The sequence below is a fragment of the Ochotona princeps genome, chromosome 17, assembly GCF_030435755.1.
Source record: "Ochotona princeps isolate mOchPri1 chromosome 17, mOchPri1.hap1, whole genome shotgun sequence".
NCBI classification, from domain to species: Eukaryota; Metazoa; Chordata; class Mammalia; order Lagomorpha; family Ochotonidae; genus Ochotona; species Ochotona princeps.
In genome coordinates this window covers 16,807,455-16,829,017 of record NC_080848.1, presented here as the reverse complement: position 1 = coordinate 16,829,017, position 21,563 = coordinate 16,807,455, and the positions used below count along the sequence as shown (strand labels likewise).

At 44.9% G+C, this 21,563-nt stretch overlaps 3 protein-coding genes across 3 annotated transcripts; 2 read left to right on the top strand and 1 right to left on the bottom strand.

Annotated features, from left to right (window-relative positions):
- Positions 1 to 2,029: 2,029 nt before the first annotated feature.
- On the top strand, positions 2,030 to 2,500 carry LOC131482436 (keratin-associated protein 9-2-like). The gene has a single exon (XM_058676497.1). The coding sequence runs from the start codon at positions 2,030 to 2,032 to the stop codon at positions 2,498 to 2,500; it is 471 nt and encodes a 156-aa protein (XP_058532480.1).
- Positions 2,501 to 6,545: 4,045 nt separating this feature from the next.
- LOC131482435 (keratin-associated protein 9-2-like) lies at positions 6,546 to 7,016 on the top strand. The gene has a single exon (XM_058676496.1). The coding sequence runs from the start codon at positions 6,546 to 6,548 to the stop codon at positions 7,014 to 7,016; it is 471 nt and encodes a 156-aa protein (XP_058532479.1).
- Positions 7,017 to 17,094: 10,078 nt separating this feature from the next.
- On the bottom strand, positions 17,095 to 18,063 carry KRTAP29-1 (keratin associated like protein 29-1). Its single transcript, XM_004599143.4, has one exon. The coding sequence runs from the start codon at positions 18,061 to 18,063 to the stop codon at positions 17,095 to 17,097; it is 969 nt and encodes a 322-aa protein (XP_004599200.4).
- Between the last annotated feature and the right edge of the window lie 3,500 nt (positions 18,064 to 21,563).

Sequence of the window (21,563 nt, the reverse complement as noted above, 5' to 3'; positions counted from 1 at the left end):
AGTGAAAGAATTGTACCTCCAAGCCTATACCCTACACCAGCACTAGTAGTGCTTTTGTGGGGTATGAATGTGCCTTCAGCAATAACAGCCCTGGGAGCCACATTAAGGTCCTATTGTACATGAAAGAGTGGCTATCTTGCCATTGTGCTGGTCCCAATCAACACACTTTCAAGATAGTGTACCTTAGCACATAAGAAATGAAGAAGTCTTTATCAGTTTATGAAAAGAATCTGCGGGCCCAGGGCGGGAGCCTAGTGGCCAAAGCCCTCACCTTGCATACACTGGGATCCCGTATGGGCACCAGTTCTAGTCCCAGCTGCTCCACTTCCCTTCCAACTCCCTACTTGTGGCCTGGAACAGCATTGGAGGATGGCCAAAGACTTGGGACCCTGCATCTGCGTGGGAGACCCAGAAGAAGCTCCTGGCTCCTGGATTTTTCAGATCAGCTCAGCTCTGGCTGTTGCAGTAACTTGGGGAGTGAACAAGCTGATGGAAGATGTTTCTCTCTGTAAGTCTGGTTTTCAATTTTTAAAAACTTACATAAGCAAAAAAAGGCAATATTTTAAAAGAAGAATCTGCAAAAATGAGCATGGATATTGAATTCTGAAATACCAAGGACATACAAAAAATTGCACTAACTCATTATATTCAGGATTATGCTGGAGAACCAGGGAGTGAACTAGGACTGGAAAAAAAATGAAATAATGCTATGGGTGCAAGCATTATATTACAGCAAATTCAGTGGCCACATGGGACTCCTGCAACCCATATTAATGTAACAAGCTTGAGTTTTAGCTGCTGTGTGATTCTGACCAAGCGTCCTATTAATTTGAGAGAACCAAGTGGAGCCTGAGGCCTGCCCAACCCTGGCTCTCATGGCCACGTGCGGCATGAAGCCACAGGTAGAACATTAATCTCTACTATCTATCTATCTCTATCTCCATCTAACAGCTATCTATCATCTCTCTATATCTATTTTGTCTCTAACTCTACCGCACCCCTTTCAAATGAATAAATGAATCTTTAAAAAAAATAAAAAATAAAAAAATAAATGAATCTTTAACAAAAACACAGGGTGTTCTGAAATTTCCAAGTTATCATCATGCATACATGATGCAACAATGCATTTAAAATTCAAAAAACAAGACTCTTTTGATAGACTGTTAACATAGTAAAGGAAAAGAACAAAACAGAACGGGGTAGATGGCAGGAATACATAAGAAAAATGCACAACCTGAGAGCTGACATTGATGGCTCTGCTGGTGAAGGAACTGAGTTAGAACAAGAGTTAGCAACTTGTCTCAAATCACCCACAGCTGCCATGAGTCATCTGAGAATCACGCTGGACAATCCAGGATGCATGGGATCCCCAAAACATCTATCGGCTGATGGTTTTCTCCTTCTCTTTCCACCCATCTGCATTGGTTTTGTTCCATCACCCAGTACATTGGAACAAACAGCTACCTCCCAATCGTGTATCATACAACACGGATTTCCAGTTTCCCACACAAGCCTACAGAGCAGACGCCCGGGCTAGTCTTGAAGCAGGTGTTCCCTGGGTGAGCAGACCCAGACTCACACACTCACCTGATCACTGTGGCCTGATCGGCAGCATGTCCCTCCCCCAGACACTCCCCACACAAGGACAACCTGCACAGGGACTATAGCACAGACCCTCCCACCACAGCAGGAACTGTCACATGACCACGTGGTGGTCCCAGCAGCAACCATGCTGATGACTTGATCACCTTCCTTTTGTCTCTAACACTGGCTCCACGATTATTCTCAATTAAGGAACAAATTAAGCACTTACTTCCAGAAGACTCACAGCACTTAAGAAAAAATAACTTCCTCCTTGAAAATTCCCAATGGACTGAGGACACTATGTAAACAACAACAAGGAAAAGTGCTGCTCATTGGCCCAATCTTTGGAGGTCCGGGGTATAAAAGGCCCAGAGTGGAGAGAAGCACCATATTCTCAGAAACTCACCTGGGAACAGAAACCCACCTTCCTCCCACCCCTGACACCATGACCGGCTCCTGCTGCTCCCCTTGCTGCCCACCCCCCTGCTACAGCACCACCTGCTGCAGGACCACCTGCTGGAAACCAGCCTGTGTGTCCTGCTGCAGCAGCGCCCCCTGCTGCCAGCCCAGCTGCTGCCGCCCCACCTGCTGCCAAACCACCTGCTGCAGGACCAGCTTCCAGCCCTCCTGTACCACCAGCTACCACCGCACACCCTGCTGCCAGCCCAGCTGCTGTGTGGCCAGCTGCTGCCAGCCCTGCTGCCAGCCCAGCTGCTGCAGGCCCAGCTGCTGCAGCTCCCCCTGTGGACAGGCCGGCACCTGCACCCCTGTCTACTGCACCAGGACCTGCTACCATCCCACCTGCATCTGCCTGCCCAGCTGCTGCCCACCTACCCGCCGCCTGGCTTGCTGTGAGCCCAGCTGCTGCCGCCCATCCTGCTGTGTGTCCAGCTGCTGCCAGCCCTCCTGCTGCTGATCAGCTCCTCTGAAGAACTGTCATCATTGCACAACAACCTTCTATCAACTGAATTAACTCTTCAGAGACCAACTCACTTCCAAACTTTTCTAAAACCCAGCCTGCTCTGTTTGCCTTAAACATCATCCACCAGCCTGAGGGTTGCAGAGCTGCCTCCTGATTCTCTTGTTAGGCCCTATGATCCCAGTAGCATCTTTGCACGTCCTCGATTTGACATTCTGGGATGGGTTTGACTCCTGAGTCAATACCTTCCCTCTCTTCCTTTAAGAACTTAGGAAAACAAGCCCTCACGCATTTCTTGTAGATTTCTGTATCTGACTGTGCTCTGCATAATCATGTCTACTTGTTTCTTATATCCTGATGTTTCCCTTTTTTCATCTCTCTGAGTCATTTTTTGAGTGGTAGGGATTCTTCTCTAAATGTTCCTTTAATAAATTCTGAGCACGTGTTCATCCTAAATTGTGTTTTGTTTGATTGCCTAGAGCTCCTGACATGGGATTTTCATTCATGCTGCCCAGATAACATTGTCCATTCAGAGTCTCATAACAGCCTCTCACAAATTACTACCCCAATTTCTCAGAAAATGTCATTGTGATCTTCTGTAGCCATTGATTGGAAGACATAGATTCCAGACTTCATCTTCTCACCCTGCACAAGACACTTCCCTTTCTATCTCAAGAGGAGCAGACATGACATTAGGACTCAGCACCACAAGGGACCACTTGTCTTCAAGAAAAGAAGGAATAGGGTCTGGCACAGTAGCCTAGTGGCTGAAGCATCTTGCATGCTCCTGGATCCCATATGGGCGCCAGTTCTAATCCTGGCTGTCCCGCCTCCCATCCAGCTCCCTGCTTGTGGCCTGGGAAAGCAGTCGAGGGTGGCCCAAAGCCTTGGGATCCTTCAGCCATGTGGGAGACCCCAAAGAGGCTCTGGACTCCTCTCACAAAGAAGAATTAGATAATCGCTTGTAAAGTGCAGACTGGACAGCATGCAACATTAAGGCAGTTTGTCTCCCTAGCCAAACTGTTATTAAGAAAATCAAGTAGGGACAATGTTGGGTATAGGGTACCTGCCATGAACATCTGTGACTTTGAACAACCATCTCACAACCGTCCACAGGGGCAAACACGACCCACTGTGTTTTGTGAGATGAATATGAAGCTTCTGGGGAAAATGGAATTGTGTGCTTCCAGAGAGATCAGAAGAATGGAGAAAAGGAGAAAGGTGGGGGATTTGTGCATGTGTAGGAGTTGCAAGAGGCAGAAGGCTGGTGCTGCTGAGTGTCAACTCATGGTGCAGCCTAAGCATTCATTGCTGGAAGGATTGAGAATGGCTCTGAGAGGAACTGGAACACTTGGAGCCTGACTCACCTTCTTCCAACAGTGGAATAGGGCATTTTTCCCCCACATCCTCACCAACATTTGTTATTTGTTGATTTCTGTATGTAGGCCATTCTCACACTGAGGTGGAGCCTCAGTTTGATTTTCATCTGCACTTCGTTAATGGCTAGGGAGCCAGAACATTTCTTCATATGTCTATCAGTCATTTGAATTTATTCTTTTGAAAAATGCCTCCTCAAATCCCAGTGAAGTGGCCTAGTGGCTAAAGTCCTCGCTTTGAACATGCCAGAATCCAATTGGACACCAGTTCTAATCCCAACATCCCCATTTCCCATCCAGCTCCTTGCTTGTGGCCTGGGAAACAGTTGAGGATGGCCCAAAGCCTTGGGATCCTGCACCCCCATGGGAGACCTGGGCAAAATTTCTGGCTCCTGGCTTCAGATCGACGCAGCACTGGCTCATGTGGTCACTTGGGGAGTGAACCATCGGGTAGAAGATCTTTCTGTCTCTCCTCCTGTCTGTATATCTCACTTTCCAATAAAAATAATTAATTTAAAAAAAATTCAAAGAAAAATGCCTCCTCATTTTCTTCGTTCATTTCTTAACAGGGTTGTTTGTTTTCATGTTGTTGAATCTCTGAAGCCTAGATGAAGTTCCACGATCCTGGCTCAGGTCTGGGCCAGACATTGAGGGCATCTGGTGGATGAATCAGCAGGTGGAAGACATCGCTTCTCTCTCCCTCCCTCCCTCCCTTCTTAGTACATGTGTGTTCCCTCTCTCTGTCACTGTGCCATCTAAATGAGCAATATAATAATTTTGTTTACAAAAATCGCATGGGCTGTCATGCTTTTTGTGTTTGTTGAACAGTTGTCAATCTGCTATTACCAGGCTGCTATATGATTCACCGATCACACACACACATTCCCCAAGTTCTCATCAGCAGTAAGGTTAGCTGAAATGTTCACATCCTGCAAGTTAAACTCCTCTTCCAACAGTCTGAGTTGAGCAATCAATACAATTCTTCACTCCTGGTCTCTGGCATAGTGCAGTACTGTTGTGGAAATGTCCAAGCTCTCATGTCAGAAAATTGGTCAGGGTGTTGCTGCTTTTGTCCAATGTGCAAAATAACAAAGTTCAACAACTTGGCTGCAAGTTTCTTCTTGGAATTCCCCTACTTGTAATGATCAGAGCGGGCCCCATGGGTTTTAAAGTACTCCTACTAAAAGAGAATCGTTATTTCCAAACCGCAACCTACATTAGCATTGCTGCTGACCTTACAGAACACAAAAGTGTCTTCAGAAATACCAATATCAGGAGCCCCATTAAGGCCGAATCCATTTTTGGGATACAGTGAGAGAATGAATCTTCAACAAGACATAAAGGAGTCAAATCCAACATCATTTGTGTGTCTGTATGCATGTATGTGTATGTGTATATATATATATATATAACCATTTTCAGAAACACAAGCTTTATTGAGCATATTAACATTAATCAACACTTTACCCACATTTAATGAAAAGGATATAATTATCATATAGTCTATTTCTTATGCTGGTAACAGTAAGATGGAAGGACTCCCATGGTGATATTCCATCAGGTTGGAAGATAATCATTTTCAACCTTTCACATGAAAAAAATACCTTCAAAAAACATTGTAATCATGTTAGGCCTAGAGGATAAATAATATAATCTCTCAATAAACCCGATTCTGTCTCAGAAGAGAAGGAGGGGAGACTGGAGACAGGCAAAGAGAGAAAAGAAAAGAGAGGGAAATGAAGTAGAGAAATTAGAGGTAGAGATGAGAAAGAGGGCAAGAGCAAAGAGCGTGAGAGAGATGACAGAGATTAAAGAGACAGGAACGCACACACAGCAGGCCCAAGCTGGGTGCTAGCAGCAAAGGTTGGGATTTCAGCATGCAGATCCTGCCTGTTTGCCTGGACCAGCAGCAATGACATCACAGAAAGCAGCAATGACATCCTAGAAGGCTGCCTATGCTCAACCAGGAAAGCCCCAAGCCCTGGAAAATCAGAGGAAATGGCACCTATCACTCAGCTGACACTTTTCTTGTTTACATATACTAGTTCTAAAAACTTACACCCACTTGTATGAACTCAACTCCACCACTCAGAAACAAAGTATCAAGCATCCTCCTGCTAAGTGTGTGAGATAGAACCAATACCGAGTCTGCACAGAACAGACCCCTGGGTTAGTCTTGAAGCAGGTGTTCCCTGGGTGAGCAGACCCAGACTCACACACTCACCTGATCACTGTGGCCTGATCGGCAGCATGTCCCTCCCCCAGACACTCCTCACACAAGGACAACCTGCACAGGGACTATAGCACAGACCCTCCCACCACAGCAGGAACTGTCACATGACCACGTGGTGGTCCCAGCAGCAACCATGCTGATGACTTGATCACCTTCCTTTTGTCTCTAACACTGGCTCCACGATTATTCTCAATTAAGGAACAAATTAAGCACTTACTTCCAGAAGACTCACAGCACTTAAGAAAAAATAACTTCCTCCTTGAAAATTCCCAATGGACTGAGGACACTATGTAAACAACAACAAGGAAAAGTGCTGCTCATTGGCCCAATCTTTGGAGGTCCGGGATATAAAAGGCCCAGAGTGGAGAGAAGCACCATATTCTCAGAAACTCACCTGGGAACAGAAACCCACCTTCCTCCCACCCCTGACACCATGACCGGCTCCTGCTGCTCCCCTTGCTGCCCACCCCCCTGCTACAGCACCACCTGCTGCAGGACCACCTGCTGGAAACCAGCCTGTGTGTCCTGCTGCAGCAGCGCCCCCTGCTGCCAGCCCAGCTGCTGCCGCCCCAGCTGCTGCCAAACCACCTGCTGCAGGACCAGCTTCCAGCCCTCCTGTGCCACCAGCTACCACCGCACACCCTGCTGCCAGCCCAGCTGCTGTGTGGCCAGCTGCTGCCAGCCCTGCTGCCAGCCCAGCTGCTGCAGGCCCAGCTGCTGCAGCTCCCCCTGTGGACAGGCCGGCACCTGCACCCCTGTCTACTGCACCAGGACCTGCTACCACCCCACCTGCATCTGCCTGCCCAGCTGCTGCCCGCCTACCCGCCGCCTGGCTTGCTGTGAGCCCAGCTGCTGCCGCCCATCCTGCTGTGTGTCCAGCTGCTGCCAGCCCTCCTGCTGCTGATAGTTCCTCAGACCACTGTCTGGGGCAACCATCTGTGGTAACCATTCAACCAGTTCCCTGAGCACTGCCCCAAGCCTCTTTCTCAGGTTTTGCTGAGATCCACATACTGCTGCCATCTTCCCATTAATTTTCTGGTTAAAAGGCTTGGTGTCTGCTCTTGGTAGCATGCAGCTGATGGGCCTTAGTTTAAGGATCTTTGTTTCTTGTCACTCACTATTATAGGTGCAGGTCCCTTTGTATTTTCTTGACCAAACATCATTGTCTCACCCTCAATAAAATAACCACCATTTTCTCTTTCAGTAACCCAAGATGCAAATCCTTAGGATGATTTTCTTCCATTTTTGCATGTTTATTCATATTTTGTTATCCCATTTGCTTTACTATACTGATAATTCTTTAGTCTTACTTTTTTCTTTTCATTTAAACCTTGTATTGTCTTCCTAGCTAATGAAAATCTCCCTTATTCCTTTCCAGTAAATTCTTTGCTATCTTCCATCCTATATTGTGAGTTGACTTTTTTTTTTCAGCATTTGCTTCTAAGACTTTCCATTCATATTTCTTTTTTAAATGTTATCTATTCTGTATCTGACAACTAATCCTAGGTTCACAAAAACAAGTTCACCTTCTCTTTTCCATAAGGCACCCCTCAAATGCTCCCTTGTAGCTGGATGTGGAAAGAATTTGGTCAAAGACCCAATGCCTCTGGTGCAGTTCTGAAATATTGACATTTCTGTCTTTCTAAATAGACACTCACACACACACACACACACGTATTGTGCGCGCACACCTGAACCCAAACACTAGGAAGGGTGCTTTAGAACACCTATCCGCATGCATATGAACATTTCTACATGCAGTTTTTCTTTCCATGTATGTTTTCCTATTTTTCCAAAATTCCAGCAACCACTCACTGGTACACGGTCAGTTTAGGTCTGTTCTAGAACCACGCCATTAGGTTTCATCATCCATTCCCAGTGCTGGGTTGGCAGGAAGACCCTTGCACTTTGACACCAGGGGTGCTACTCAGGGATGGTCTCTTTCCTCTGGCCATGCGCAGTGTGGCATATGAAATGGCTATCAAGTGGAGTCCACATCCATAACCCATGTTCCATGCCATCCCTCCCCAGTGCTTTCTATTGACCAGATGTTGTTGCAGTAAGTGAGTATGGGCACAATCTTGGAAGCCGAGCTAACGACACCAAGGGAGGTTCTTTGGTTCATTCAGAATCACTGCAAAACACTGTCCTGTATAAGACAAAGCTGAAGCCCAGTTGATTCCAGGCGTGCCTAGAATTCTGAAGTGCCTGCCTTGCTCATAGCACAAAAAAAAGAGGTAAGCTGGAATAATGTGACTCATTCCTTAATCTAAAGCAAGATTCTTCTGCTCTGGCTCTGTCGACAGCAGGGGCCAAGGTGCTCTTTGATGACAGAGCGGAGTGGTGCTGCTCCGTGCACTGAAACATGATGATAAGTGCCCTGGTCTCCACCTGCCCACTAGGTGCCAGTAGCAGCACTACCCAGATGTGTCCTGGGGAGCCAGAACGCGGGCAAAAGGATAAATGGGTGGCCCGGTGCAATAGCCTAGCAGCTAAAGTTCTCATCTACCATGCCAAGATCCCATATGGACACCAGTTCTAATCCCAGAGCAGTCCTGCTTCCCATCCAGCTCCCTGCTTGTGGCCTGGGAAAGCAGTAGAGGATGGCCCAAAGCCTTGGGATCCTGCACCCACGTGGGAGACCTAGAGGAAGTTTCTGGCTCCTGACTTCAGATCGATGCAGCACTGGCCATTGCAGTCACTTGGGGAGTGAATCATTGGATGGAAGATCTTCCTTTTTGTCTCTCCTCTTTTCTAGATATCTGATTTTCCAATAAAAATAAATCTATTTAAAATAAAAGGATAAATGAGAAAATCACAAGCATGGAATCTATAAATTGTCTAAACAGATAGAACTGTATAATTATAATGGACACTTAAAAACTCAAGGATGTGAAAGTAATGTTATAAGGATAATTTATAAATCTAAATCTACACATTGGAAGAAAAGCTCAAAATTAGTGAGTCAAATGCCCCCATCTCTAGACATTAAAAGAAAGGAAACTGTCCTGTCCAAAAAGTTACATAGGATAAAAAAGCAAATATGGAAAGTGAGACTGGAGATAACTAAAATGGATGCTGATGGAGAAAATGAACTTACATAGCATTAGAGGTTTGGGATTTTTTTTTAAGTGAACAAAATTGGTAAAAACTGGCAAGATTGAGCAGTTAAAACTGTGAATCATTAAGTGATACTATGAAAGAAAGGGCTGGCACAAATGTGGATTAAACACATTTTTGAGAGGATATGAAAATAAAAACTATTTTGATTATCTGTTGCTATGTTACAAAGTATTAACAGATAATAACTTATGTTCTTTTCTTTGGCCCCACATGATATTTCCTTGAAGAAGACAGATGTTCACAAGGCACGCATGGACAAAGGATTCATCTGAAAAACACATAGCTAGTTCCCAGTAAACACAAGCAACTCTTCAGATAAATTAGACAAAAGGTGGAGGCTAGAAATTGTACAAGAGAGGAAGTATCTGCGGCCAATAATATGTGAAACATGTTCAACATTGCAAGTCAACACAAAAATACAAATGCAAACTTCAACCAGATCCTAACTCACACCATTGTATCAGAAACAGTTAAAAATACTGCAATACCAAGAAATAGGGAGATTACGGATTCAGTAACATCAACGAAGGTCAAAAATACAGATCCTGCAACTGGCACAAATGTGAAGAAGAGGTGAGGGACATCTAACCATCTCAATCTCTCATGGAGAGCTCAGTGTAAATGGAGTAGAAAGGTTTTAGGCATGCAAGTGAATGACTGTGAACTTGATTTTAACAATGAAAAGGACCTGGTAAGCCAACTGTGCTACGTGTTTGGACCACCTAAACACGTGTGTTGGGCCCACTGCAATGGCTCATTTCACTAAAAGCACAACTTACAAGCACAGGAATCCCATACGGGCACTGGTTTGTGTCCCAGCTGCTCCACTTCCAATCCAGCTCCCTGTTTATAGCCTGGGGAAGCAGAAAAGGATGGTCCAAAGCCTTGGAACCCTGTGCCCATGTGGGAGACCAGGAAGAGGCTCCTGGCTCCTGGATTTGGATCAGCTCAGCACTGGCCATCGTGGCCATTTAGGGAGAGAAACAGTGGGTGGAAGATCTTTGTCTCTCTTTTTCTCTGTAAATCTGGTCTTCCTTTCCAATAAAAACAAATAAATCTCTTTTCAAAATGTATTAATAAGTCAGCAAATTGCTTGTTTTTTTGGAACTGCATTCTATAGGTAGGAAAATACATACCATGCTTGCAGAGAAAAAAAAATTTGATTTCCTAACCCAGGGCACTGAAATGGAGGACACTGAAAAGGATAAAGGGTGGTTTGTGCTCAGAGGTGCTGTTATGAACAAGCAGTCACACGTGCTGCTAACGGAGGCGAAGTCTGGAGGACCAAAACTGAGAGCAATATGGAGAAGCTCCTGGAAAAGCTTTTAGAGCGGACCCACTCCCTCACCCCCAACTTCCCTTTACCCTGGCCATGAATTTTCAGTTACTCAACTTTCAAGCACTGGATCTGACCACTCCTTGGCAGGAAGTTTATCAGGATTCCTTCCATGCTTGAGATTCTTGAGGCCTCTGAGCACTCCCCATCTTGCCCCATCATTACTTGAAGGATTGATTGTTCACAAGTTGCTATCATTCTCTCGTGTAAGCAGTCAAACACATCATGCTTGAAAGGAACCATAAACACTGTCATGAGAAATGACACTTGTTGGGAGGGGTGGGGCGGATTGTCCTGCAACAGAATTCCTTGTCCTGATAAACTTTTCGGAGTCGGTCTAGCCATTAGATTTTGTTTACACTTCAAGGGTGAAGCCACCTCTGGGAACAGACTCACCGCAGCCAAGCCCATAAAGCAAGGACACCTGTTTATTAACTTACAGCAGAATTAACTGGCAGAAACTTTTTAAGCATCCTGTGAACAAGGAACTCATACAGGAAGCTGAAGAAACCAAATGTTGCACAGTATTTGATGAATTCATTTCACGATAGGTCTCTCCAATGGAACTTGAAAACTCACAGTCCAGTGAGCAATTCTGACTCTCGTGTGAGCAGTTGCTTGTCTGGGTGCTTCAACATTCGCTTCAGCACTTACCTGCGCTGCAAGTTTCCATGGTTCACCAACATTCTTGCTGTAATTCCAATAAAATTCAGCCCCTGAAACTCACTGATGAATTTAAACCCCAAAGTCTTACGATAATGGTACTGAGAAGATGGAAACTATCCACTTATGGTGTTTTTAGGTGGCACCTTAGTTTGGATTAGATCTTCAGATGGAGACCCCACGATCAAATCCTGGTGCTACATATAAAGGGACACAGACAAGGCACACACTCCCTTCCTGTTACACGTGATGCTCTGCCAGGTCACAGGACTCCGTCAACAAGAACATCTTCACCAGGGGCTAAGCCAGTGGGGGCCTGCCCCACCTTGGACTTGGATGAATCTTTTCCCTTCACGAAATAAAAGCCATATCCTCAAAAGACTGATTTGTTTTCAGGTCCTAGTACCATAATGGATCAATATTCCCACAAATGATGTTTTTTTCTGGTTGTTTCATTGTTCTTGGGTATTTTTCCTGCCTTCTTATGGTAACTTTGTATAGCTTTCCTGATTCATCCGATCACCTCTCCCGTCTTGAAAGCTCTAATGAGCCCTTGAGGATGCCTTTTAAAGGTTCACAAAGCACTTCCATCCTCTCCCCAAACTCTTTGACAAGAGGCCTAACTGATGACAACTGGATAAGGAGGATCATTGGAGGGTGTCCCCAGTACAGGAAATAAGTAAGTCAAGTTGTATAATCTCCTGCCCCTGACCAACGCCAGAGCTTAATCAGAATCGTCACTTCCTTCCATTTTGGCAGTTTTCTTCTCATACCAACAGATGCAAGCACTTCTGGGTAGTCACTGGGTTGTTGAATCCTTTTGTCATGGGACTGACTGCTTCACAGAAATCTAACACACACACACCAAAAAAAAAAAAAAAAGAAAAGAAAAGAAATCTAACACAACGGCAGTCATTGACACATCTCGTAATGAATATTGTGACTCAAATCCAAGTCTTTTGCCTTCAAACCACCACATATCTTGAACATTTTGGTCTCCGGGAAACCCATCCACTCTTCTCCCCTTTTCCAGTCCTACTGTACCCAACGTCTCCAAGCACTTGTCTGAGTGTCTCCCTTGCTCCCTGATTGCTGCCATCCCATTACTCAAAACCACAATTTTAGGTCATTTACACAATTTCTCCTCCAGCTACCTTATTGCCAAAACCCAGGGGGAAGATCCAAAGACTAGACTCAGAACAACTCATATTTACAAACAACCATGGAAACCAGGCCCTAGACAGGAGGGCTTGCCCAAACTCAAAATTGACATCACCTCTTCCTAATTCTAACACTGCAAAAATCCAACTTAGAGGCATTTTCTAGTTTCCTGTATTACCTCTCCCCAGGCCTTCTGCTCTGAGAATTTGTAATATACAATCAGAATGGACCCAAAGCATACACCAAACAAACTTAAGTTGTATAAATCATGTAAACTGGATAAGGAAAGCATGCATGTCTGTCTAGCCTTTGTTATGCCTGAATTCACAGACTGTAGGCTGTGCAGGCCAGAAACCCTGTCTAGAATCTCTTTGTAAACAGAGCATTCCTTACCCAAGGTGAGGGTAGATAAAAGCCAGGCTCTTCAAGCTTTGTCAGACTCCTGCTTGAAACAAAGATTAAGATGGAAAGGGACAAATTGCAAACATCATCTTTAGGTTTGAGTTCCAGTAAAATCAATGCAGTTCTCCAAAGATTAAATGCCCAACAGTAATAAATAAATCAAGGCCAAAAGAAATTACTGGATATGTACAACAGGCAACTCCATAAGACAGAAAGCAAACTTCCTGTGACAGCATTTTCTCCAGTTAAAAGTAAGATTTCATTTAATATGTATTGATAAAGTGAATGTTCTAACACAACAGGATTTCTCAAAGTGACTTGTGTATTCAAAGAATAATATTTGGACAGGATCGTTTAGACAGAAAATTGGAAATTGGGACTAATGACCTCATGTGAATACACACAGCAGAGAAAAGCTTTTCACTTCTTTAAATGAGTTCGTTTTCCCCACCTTGGACAAATTGCTTCTCAAGTTCTTGAGATGCCTTCCAAGTGAGAGCACCAAACCCTGCCTAGTTAAGTTGAAGAATCGATGGATTCCCAAAACACAGGAAGCCTGGATAGATATTCACCACAGAGACCATTTTCGCTCAATCTGAGCTGGATAAACCAGACATTCTTCTCTCTCAGGGAATGGTGAGCATCACAGCATTAACCATGTATGCACCAAGGTCTGCACTGTGAGAGTTGACCCTAAAATGACTTAAATCATCTGTGATGACACAAAACCATTTCTTTCCTAGCTATTGCACAATTTGCTGTGACACAATAGGAGATTTGTCATGCCTGTTGCTTGTAATGGCATTTCTAGGATTTTCTATATTTCAAATAGTTGAATCTTAATTATGTTTCATCCTTGAGTCACTTTTTCCTTTCATTTGGCTCTGAACTGCTAAATATTAACTTTCTCATCCTCTGTCCCAAACAGCAGAAAATCAGTGAATGGAAAATTTCTAAAAGGAAATACCAGGGGTAAGGAGAGATTCTGACTAAGCCATCTGAATGTGGTTCTTACAGGAGACAGGTCACGGCCAAGGTGACCAGAGATCATCTGAAGCATGAGAGCCCCTGATCAGAATTGGGAGTTGAGGGATTCTGCCGATCTTATAAAAGTGCATTTTATAAAACTGGATTCTATGAGGAAGAGCACAAATGGACCTAGCAACAGATTCAAGAACCTGACTAAAGTATAATCAAAGAACCCTTGTCTGTTCTCATTACCTTTCCAGAAAAGCGTTGGACTCCATGTCCCCAGTGATGGCTTGGGTTTAGCTAAAAACAGCCCTAAGACACTGGGTCTGAGTGTGATTCTCCATCCCCTACCTCCAAACCTGCTGATTGTCTTCAAAAAGACTGGCTCACTTGACCACCTCTCAAATATCTTTCTTTTGTATTTCTCCATAATTTGTTTCCTACCCACCATGATCATGTCGAGTTGTCTTCTTTGCTAAGCCATTTGCAAATTTATCGCCTATTAAACTGTACTCATTTTCATATGTCTCACGACCCGAGTGATGCACACAACACATCCTTCATCAGCCCTTGGATATAACAGACATTTTTATACTGCACAACTGCTCAGCTGGGTCTATAAGTCTCACTTAGAGCTGCATGAAAGCTTGAGTCAGGAGTCCATCTGAAGAGCAGCCCTCTTATCTTTGTGCCCCTCTAGACTACACACGATAAAGAACTGTGATCAAGTACTTTTCCACTGATAACTAGATCCAGGGCTTTGCCATTCATTTATTTCTGATAAAGTGGGTTCTAAGAGGAAACTTACTTTCTGGCATTATGGGACCCTTGTTATAAGATGATCCCATTTATACAGGCAAATATTGTATTTGGAATATATAGTATGTGGGAAAGACTCTGGGCATATGTTTTCTCATATTTGGGAGCCATTTCTACATCTCAAATACCAATACCCATCCTACTTTTCTAAGTTATGGCCGTGAAGATGACTCACTCTTGCATCTTGAATCCCCACACTGGCCTTCACAAAGCTGCCTCAAGCATCCCACAGATGCTTCTGTCCAGTTACCTTCTTTATCAAAACTGCAGTGTGGTGCAACGACTCCTGGAGTGCAGCGGAAGCTTCCATCGCCAAGCTTGGCCAACAAATTCTCTTCTTAACATGCCACACTTCTGTCCTACATGATCTTTCTTGCACTCTGCAACATCATGATCAGTGGAGTTATCACCTGTTCTTAATGTGATATGGCACCAACTGGAACAAGCACCATGGCTAGGAATCTAACATAAACTGAGCCAAATTTCATACTAGGCTTGTGCTCAGTAGAGATTCTAGATATGACACAACTGGAGGTGGCTGAAACAAGTTTCACTGATGAGAATGTGTACTTCACAGAGATCTACATTTAATGAGATTGAAATGCCAGAGTTCCATCAACATGTAACAACAGAGCAAGTCCAAAGGCTTAAGGTAGACTGTTGAACTGATTTTATCACGTGCAAATTGGGCATCCACTCTTCAATCATGCTGCGTATAAAAGCCCAGAGGACTTTCCCTTTGTTGAGAAAAACAGCACTGATAGGGGCAACTGAGTCCTTCAGAAGTTTTGTCCTAGTTGGTCGCCCATTGTAGGCCAGTCACAATAGTAGGGGAGGCCACCAGTAAGATTCCAGAATTCAAGGAGGTTTCGGGAATTCTCAGTGGCAGCAGCCAGGGTAGGCACATTGACCATGGAAGACAGCAGGGACACATCCACCATCAGAATGGCTTGGCCTATGGGACTCCCAGGACTGACAAGTTGATCAGGGTGTCTCCAGGAATAAAACAGATGGGCAGCACATTTAAGCCTTACCTGAGCTACCCAAGGTAAATTTAGGGTCTGTCAATCAAAAACCTGATGGAGTGGTCATGGTCTCCACCCAAGAGCTTTTACACAGTTTCAGACCTAAATCTTGTCTATGACCTGCAGCCCCTTGACTGAAGGAAAGGCACCTTGCTTGGAGGAAACCGCCTGCCTTGTCCTACAAGAACACAACAGGAATCCTCCCCTACGATACCCCCAGGAAAGAAACTCAACCATCTCTAAACGTTCAGCTTCAAAACTTCAGCAACAGAAATATAAAACACAATCAGAAGTGCCCTTTCTTCAACTATTTTTAAAGCTGTCTCTTAAAATTTCAAAACCATAGCAGAAAGTGCTGAAACAAAACCCAAAGAATTTTACCGTTCACTTAAAATGGCCATTCGGTGAATGAATCATTAGGATCTGTTGAAATGAGTTATCCCCAAGTGACTCCATGACTGATTCCCCTTCTGCATGTACTAATCTACAGCTTCCTGAATAATGCCTGTCTTTGACTTTCCACATCTACTTACTGTGGGGAAACTGAGGCACTCAGTGGTAACAAGGTTGGAAGCCAATAAACATCTGTTTTTCTTCCCTCCCAGGCCCCTGCTACACTTGCTGATCACATAGGCCCACGGAGAGAGGGACCAGGATAGCTGGGGCCAGAGGGACTGGGAGGACATCTGTGTAGATGTGTAGAAAAGGGAAGACATGTGCTCAGAAAGTCTTAGCAAATACACCAGCTGCATTTTCAAGAATTTATTTGAGAGAGTAAAAGACCAGACCCACTTTTGACCACATTTAAATTTATTTTTTTTGAGAGAGAGATAGTGAGAGAAAAAGAAGCAGGAGGGAGGGAGGTCCGATCATCTGGCTCACTTCCCAAATGTTCACAAGGGTCGTATCTGAAGCCAGAAGCCAGAAACTCAGCCCACCTCCCCAAGTAGGCGGCAGGCACCCAGTTACTTGAGCTATCATTGCTGCTTCCCCACAGTCCACTTAGTGAGAAGCTGGGATCAGAGCCAAAAACCAAGTCCCTCTTTTTGTTAGCAATTGGCAACAAAAAAGTCTTCTGAAAAATGGGACAAGATTGAATGAAAGAAAGCTGAGACAAGGCTTTGCTGAAGTGAAATGACTTGGCGACATCAGAAGATGCTAGCTGTAATGTGAATACTGCTTACCCTAAGGTTATCTTTGATTAAGAAAGCTCTCTCGGTGGCTGGACAAGTTTCTCATCAGCCCCGAGGGGAATGTGGAGCTGGACTCACAGTAAAGTTAACAGCAATGACATTCATACTGAGATGACGGTAGGCACCCTCAGGGTGGCTGTGCACTTGGGAACAGACCCTTGGAGGAGGTGTGAGGAGTGCACTCTCACCCACATGTTGTCTTCTGGAAGGAAGCTGGACCCTGAGCTGGCTGTCCTGTCAGAAAGTTGGCAAGCAAGCACTTGCCCTGCATAGACTGGGAGAAGTTGATCAGAAGTAATCAGCACCACCATTGCACAATTTGCCTACGCCTGTCACACAACAAGTTGGTTGCCAGGAAGGAGATTTGCAACCACTATGGTTGTAGGAAGTGGGTCTACTGCAAGTCGGTGGGCTGGAAAGCAAAGTGCCACAGGAAACTGATTTGCAAGGGCTCTTTACAGAAGCAGGAGGCTGGCAGCTACCCACTGGCTGGCAAATAAAGGATATGCAGGAAGCTGGCTGGCAGTGAAGCAGCTGGCAAGGAGGGGATACACAGCAAGCAGGACTGCAGGAACTGAATATGCAAGTCAATGGTTGGCAGGAAAGCGGCACGCAGGGCACTGATGAGCAAGGCTTGAAAACACAGTAGACGGGTTGGTAATGAACTGCTTTGCAGTGTTGATCTTTGCCACCAAAGGGCTGACAGGAATCTCCTTGGCAGTAGGTTGGTGGGCATGGGCCAGTTGCACAGACGACAGGAACATAAGGTGTCTCAACATAGGGTGTTGCTTCAGAGCTGGACGGCTGGCAGGATCTAGCATCAGAGCAGCCTGACTGGCCACAAGCTGCCGCACATGACCCAGACACACAGTCAGACTCCTGGCAGGAGCTTTGCTGGCAGGGGCTGGCATCACAACACTTTACCTGGCAACCAGTGGATTTCAAGCAGGACCGCTGACATGAGCTATCCAGACAAGGAGACCGGCCAGTGTCCTGCTGACTACAGTCTGTGCGGGAGCATACGGGTTTGCAAACAAAGCCCACACAAGTTTCTGGAAAGCAGGTAGATTGACAAGCAGCAGATCCACAGACCCTCATGGCATTGCTGGATGGATGACAGTTTTCTTGGCATGTAAACAACTGCCATGTCCTATTCTGGCAGGAACTGGGCAGACACATAGCATTTGGGGAGCCTACAGAGGCAGTAGACACAGCTGGAATGGCTGTGGCATTCCCAGGACGACAGCTGTTTGTCATGGTGCAGGTGCCAACCATGCTGGGAAGTTGCAAATTCTGCGTGCCTGAGTCTAAAAGGCATCTCATCACAGGTGCTTTTATAATCCTTCCCCGGGAGGTGCCAGCACTACATGTGGCATCTTTCCTTGTTGTTGTTTTTGCTCCATTGGCATACAACATCTGATTAGCAGGCTTCAGGACATGAGAGATGTCCTCATTTAAAAAGAAAAATAAGTGTGTCTGTTGTGTGCAAAGCTTTGTTGGCTGAACTGAGGTTCACTGATGCTGCTCTGGAATGGGCTGTTTCTTTTACAGGTTGTTCCCTAGCCTTGCTGAAGCAGGTGCTGCCCAAGCTACCCTCTCATCAGGAGGCCTTCACTCAGCCCAGCACCTGCTCTTCCTCCAGGAGAACCTCTCTACCCGACTCAAATGATCAGGAAACAAAGTGCTGACCCCATCTGGGACAGACAGCGCCAGAGAAGGGTAGCAGGAAATTAGGCTGTGGATGTGTTAATATCCGCACCTCTTTCTAGAACCTTCTCATCTAACTTTCCTGGAACTTGACTAGTCCCACTACCACTAAGAGCAGTGATGGCTTCTGTTTGTTGCATCGTTAAAACATACCAAACCCACAGCAGCATTCTTCATTGCATCTTCTCAATGACCATAATAACAACACTTCAACGAATCTGTGGGTAAAGTGGAATTAAAGAGTGAATTTTTATATCGATTTTTTTAATTTATTTTTAAATTTTTATTGGAAAGGTAGATTTACAGAGAGAAGGAGAAAGACAGAGAAAGATCTTCCATCTGCTGGTTCACTCCCCTAGTGGACACATGGCCAGAGCTGAGCCAATCCAAAGCCAGGAGCCAGGAGCTTCTGGGTCTCCCATGTGCATGCAGGGTCCCAATGCTTTGGGCCATCCTCTACTGTTTTCCAGGCCACCAGCAGGGAGTTGGATGGAAAGTGGAGCAGCCAGAACACAAACTGGAGCCCATATGGAATCCCAGCACAGGCAAGGCAAGGATTTAGCCATTAGGCTATTACCTCAGGCCCTTATTTAACAGTTTATTCATACTATGCATTTTTCATGAACTTTTTTAATGCTTCTTATATGCATGTATAGCAAAATTTGTGGCATCAAATAAGCTTAATTTTTAATTATATGTGTCCACAAACTCTGAAATATTCTCATATAATTGTCATCCCTATACCAGAAGCAGCAAAAGTAACTCAGAGTTTAGATCATGCTCCCCAAATTCTGCAAGAAAGAGTGAGTAGAGATAAGATTCAGACTCATCGTCGGCTGGCTGCCACACTGCCGGACCTCCTGACTTTGGGGTGATGGGAGAAGGAGGACTTCAAAGTAGGGTTGGGAGATGGACGTTTGCACGGCAGCAGCTGACTCATGAGCAGATCCCCGCAGGAACCACAGTGGGTTCATCTGCCAATGCCAGTGATAGCAAACAGAAGATCAAACTGATGTGAACACTTACCCCATTCATCCACAGATCCAAAGGCAATCTTTCCACTTGTGAGTTTTTAAAACTGAAAAATGCTTCATCAAGAAGGATTAAATTCTTACTAGAGAACCCAAGAGCTAATGCAATCTATAAGAACACCACGGAGTGGTGCAGGAGCAAAGTGGTCTTTGAGTTCACTCAACCTCTTTCAGGAAGAAATCTTAAGGGGCTTTCCTGACCCTTCTCCTTTTCTTCTGGCTGTGTCCCCAGCCACTTTCACCAACCACATTCAACATTGCAACCCGTACTACTCCATGTTCCAACCCAGTTCAAGTTGGAGACATAAAATGAAAGGTCCTGGTTTGGGAGGTCAGCCCCGGCTGAGCTTGATTTCTGGCTCTATTCCCACCTGCCTTATGTTGGACGTGTTAGCTAATTGCCTGAGTCTCCAACAGACCTAGAGTTCATCAACCAAGCTACTGTGGCTTCAGTGATTGTCTTCTTTGGTGGACTTGACAAATTGCAGGAAATGCTGAAAGTTCTCGAAAGTCCCTTGCACAGCACAGTTATAAAATGCTTTCTCTTTGGCACCTTTCTCCTCCTTTTTTTCCAAATATTTTTTATTTGTTCAAAAGGCAGAAAAACACAGAGAGTATCAGATAGAAACACACAGAGAAAGAGGGAGAGAGAGAGAGAGAGAGAGAGAGAGAGAGAGAGAGAGAGAGAGAGAGAGAGAGATACACACATCTCTCACCTGTTGATTCTCTGTCCAAATGCCCACCATAGCTAGTGTTTCAAAGACTGAATCTAGGAACTCAGGGCTCAGTCCCAGTTCAGTCTCACACAAGGGTGGCAGGTCCCAAACCATCACCTGCTACCTTCTAGAATGCCAACTCGCAACAAGTTGGAATGGATAGCAGAGGCTGAACTAGAACAAGGGCACTCAGAAATGAGATGCAGGCATCCATGTGGCAGCTTCACTGCTACACCGAAATCCTACCTTCCATTTAAAAAGAAGAAAAACTTGGCTGAAGAGACTGGTGCCTGGAAAACCTTCATCCTTGTCATTGAAATACCCTTTACACCATTTCTATGTGGGTCACACTGTGGGTCACTTCTGCTCTCCTTCTGGCATCCCTTCCTGCTGGCGTCTTTCAGACTGTAGGAATCCCTGTCCTGAGCTTCATTCCTGAACACTCTTCACCTTCCAGTAGGAAACAATTTTTGTCTTACCAAGTGGATCAAAATGGGACCATGAGTGAGAAACTGCACCAATTGCAACCTGGGAAAGGTGCTAGTATCCCTATCATACTTCTACCATTTCTAAGCAATCCATTTTCACATCATTTTTTTTTTCTTTAAATGGTTCTGCTCTTGTCCCTATTCCTCCTCGAAAAATTTTCCCTTAAAGATGGCATCCATTTGGTTGTAGTTTAAGACACCAAAGACATCCAGCAATCACAGGAAGAATAGGATCATCCTGAGATAGGCTTTGTGGTCCAGTGTATTAAGCCACCAGAGTGTTTAATCGAGTCCCAGTTTCTCCACTTCAGATGCAGCCTCATGTTCCCCTCCTGGGAGGACATCTGATAATGGCTCACATTCTTAATCCCTGTCACCCACATGGGATATGAAGACAGTACTCCAGGTCCCTGACTTTGGCTTGGCCCAGCCCTGGCTATTGCAGGCATCTGGAGAGTCAATCAGTGGATGGAACATCTCTCTTCCTTTCTTGGCCTTTCTCTCTCACTTTCTTTGCCACTTGACCTTTCAAATAAATACTGAACAGCAACAACACAAAGAATACAATGATCCATAAAATGCATAGGTGTTGGACAGAAATGGGCTTTAGCCACTACGTATTGCTAAGTATGACTATACAGAATATTCTGTTTCTCAATTCATAACACACATGCACACACATACATATGTATATGTATGGATACACAAATATTTCAAAAAATCATGCAAATGGAATGAAAAGATGAAATCTATGCATAGGTGAAAAGGAGGAAGCTTGGATCCCAACCATGAAGACTCCCAGACCTTCACCACAA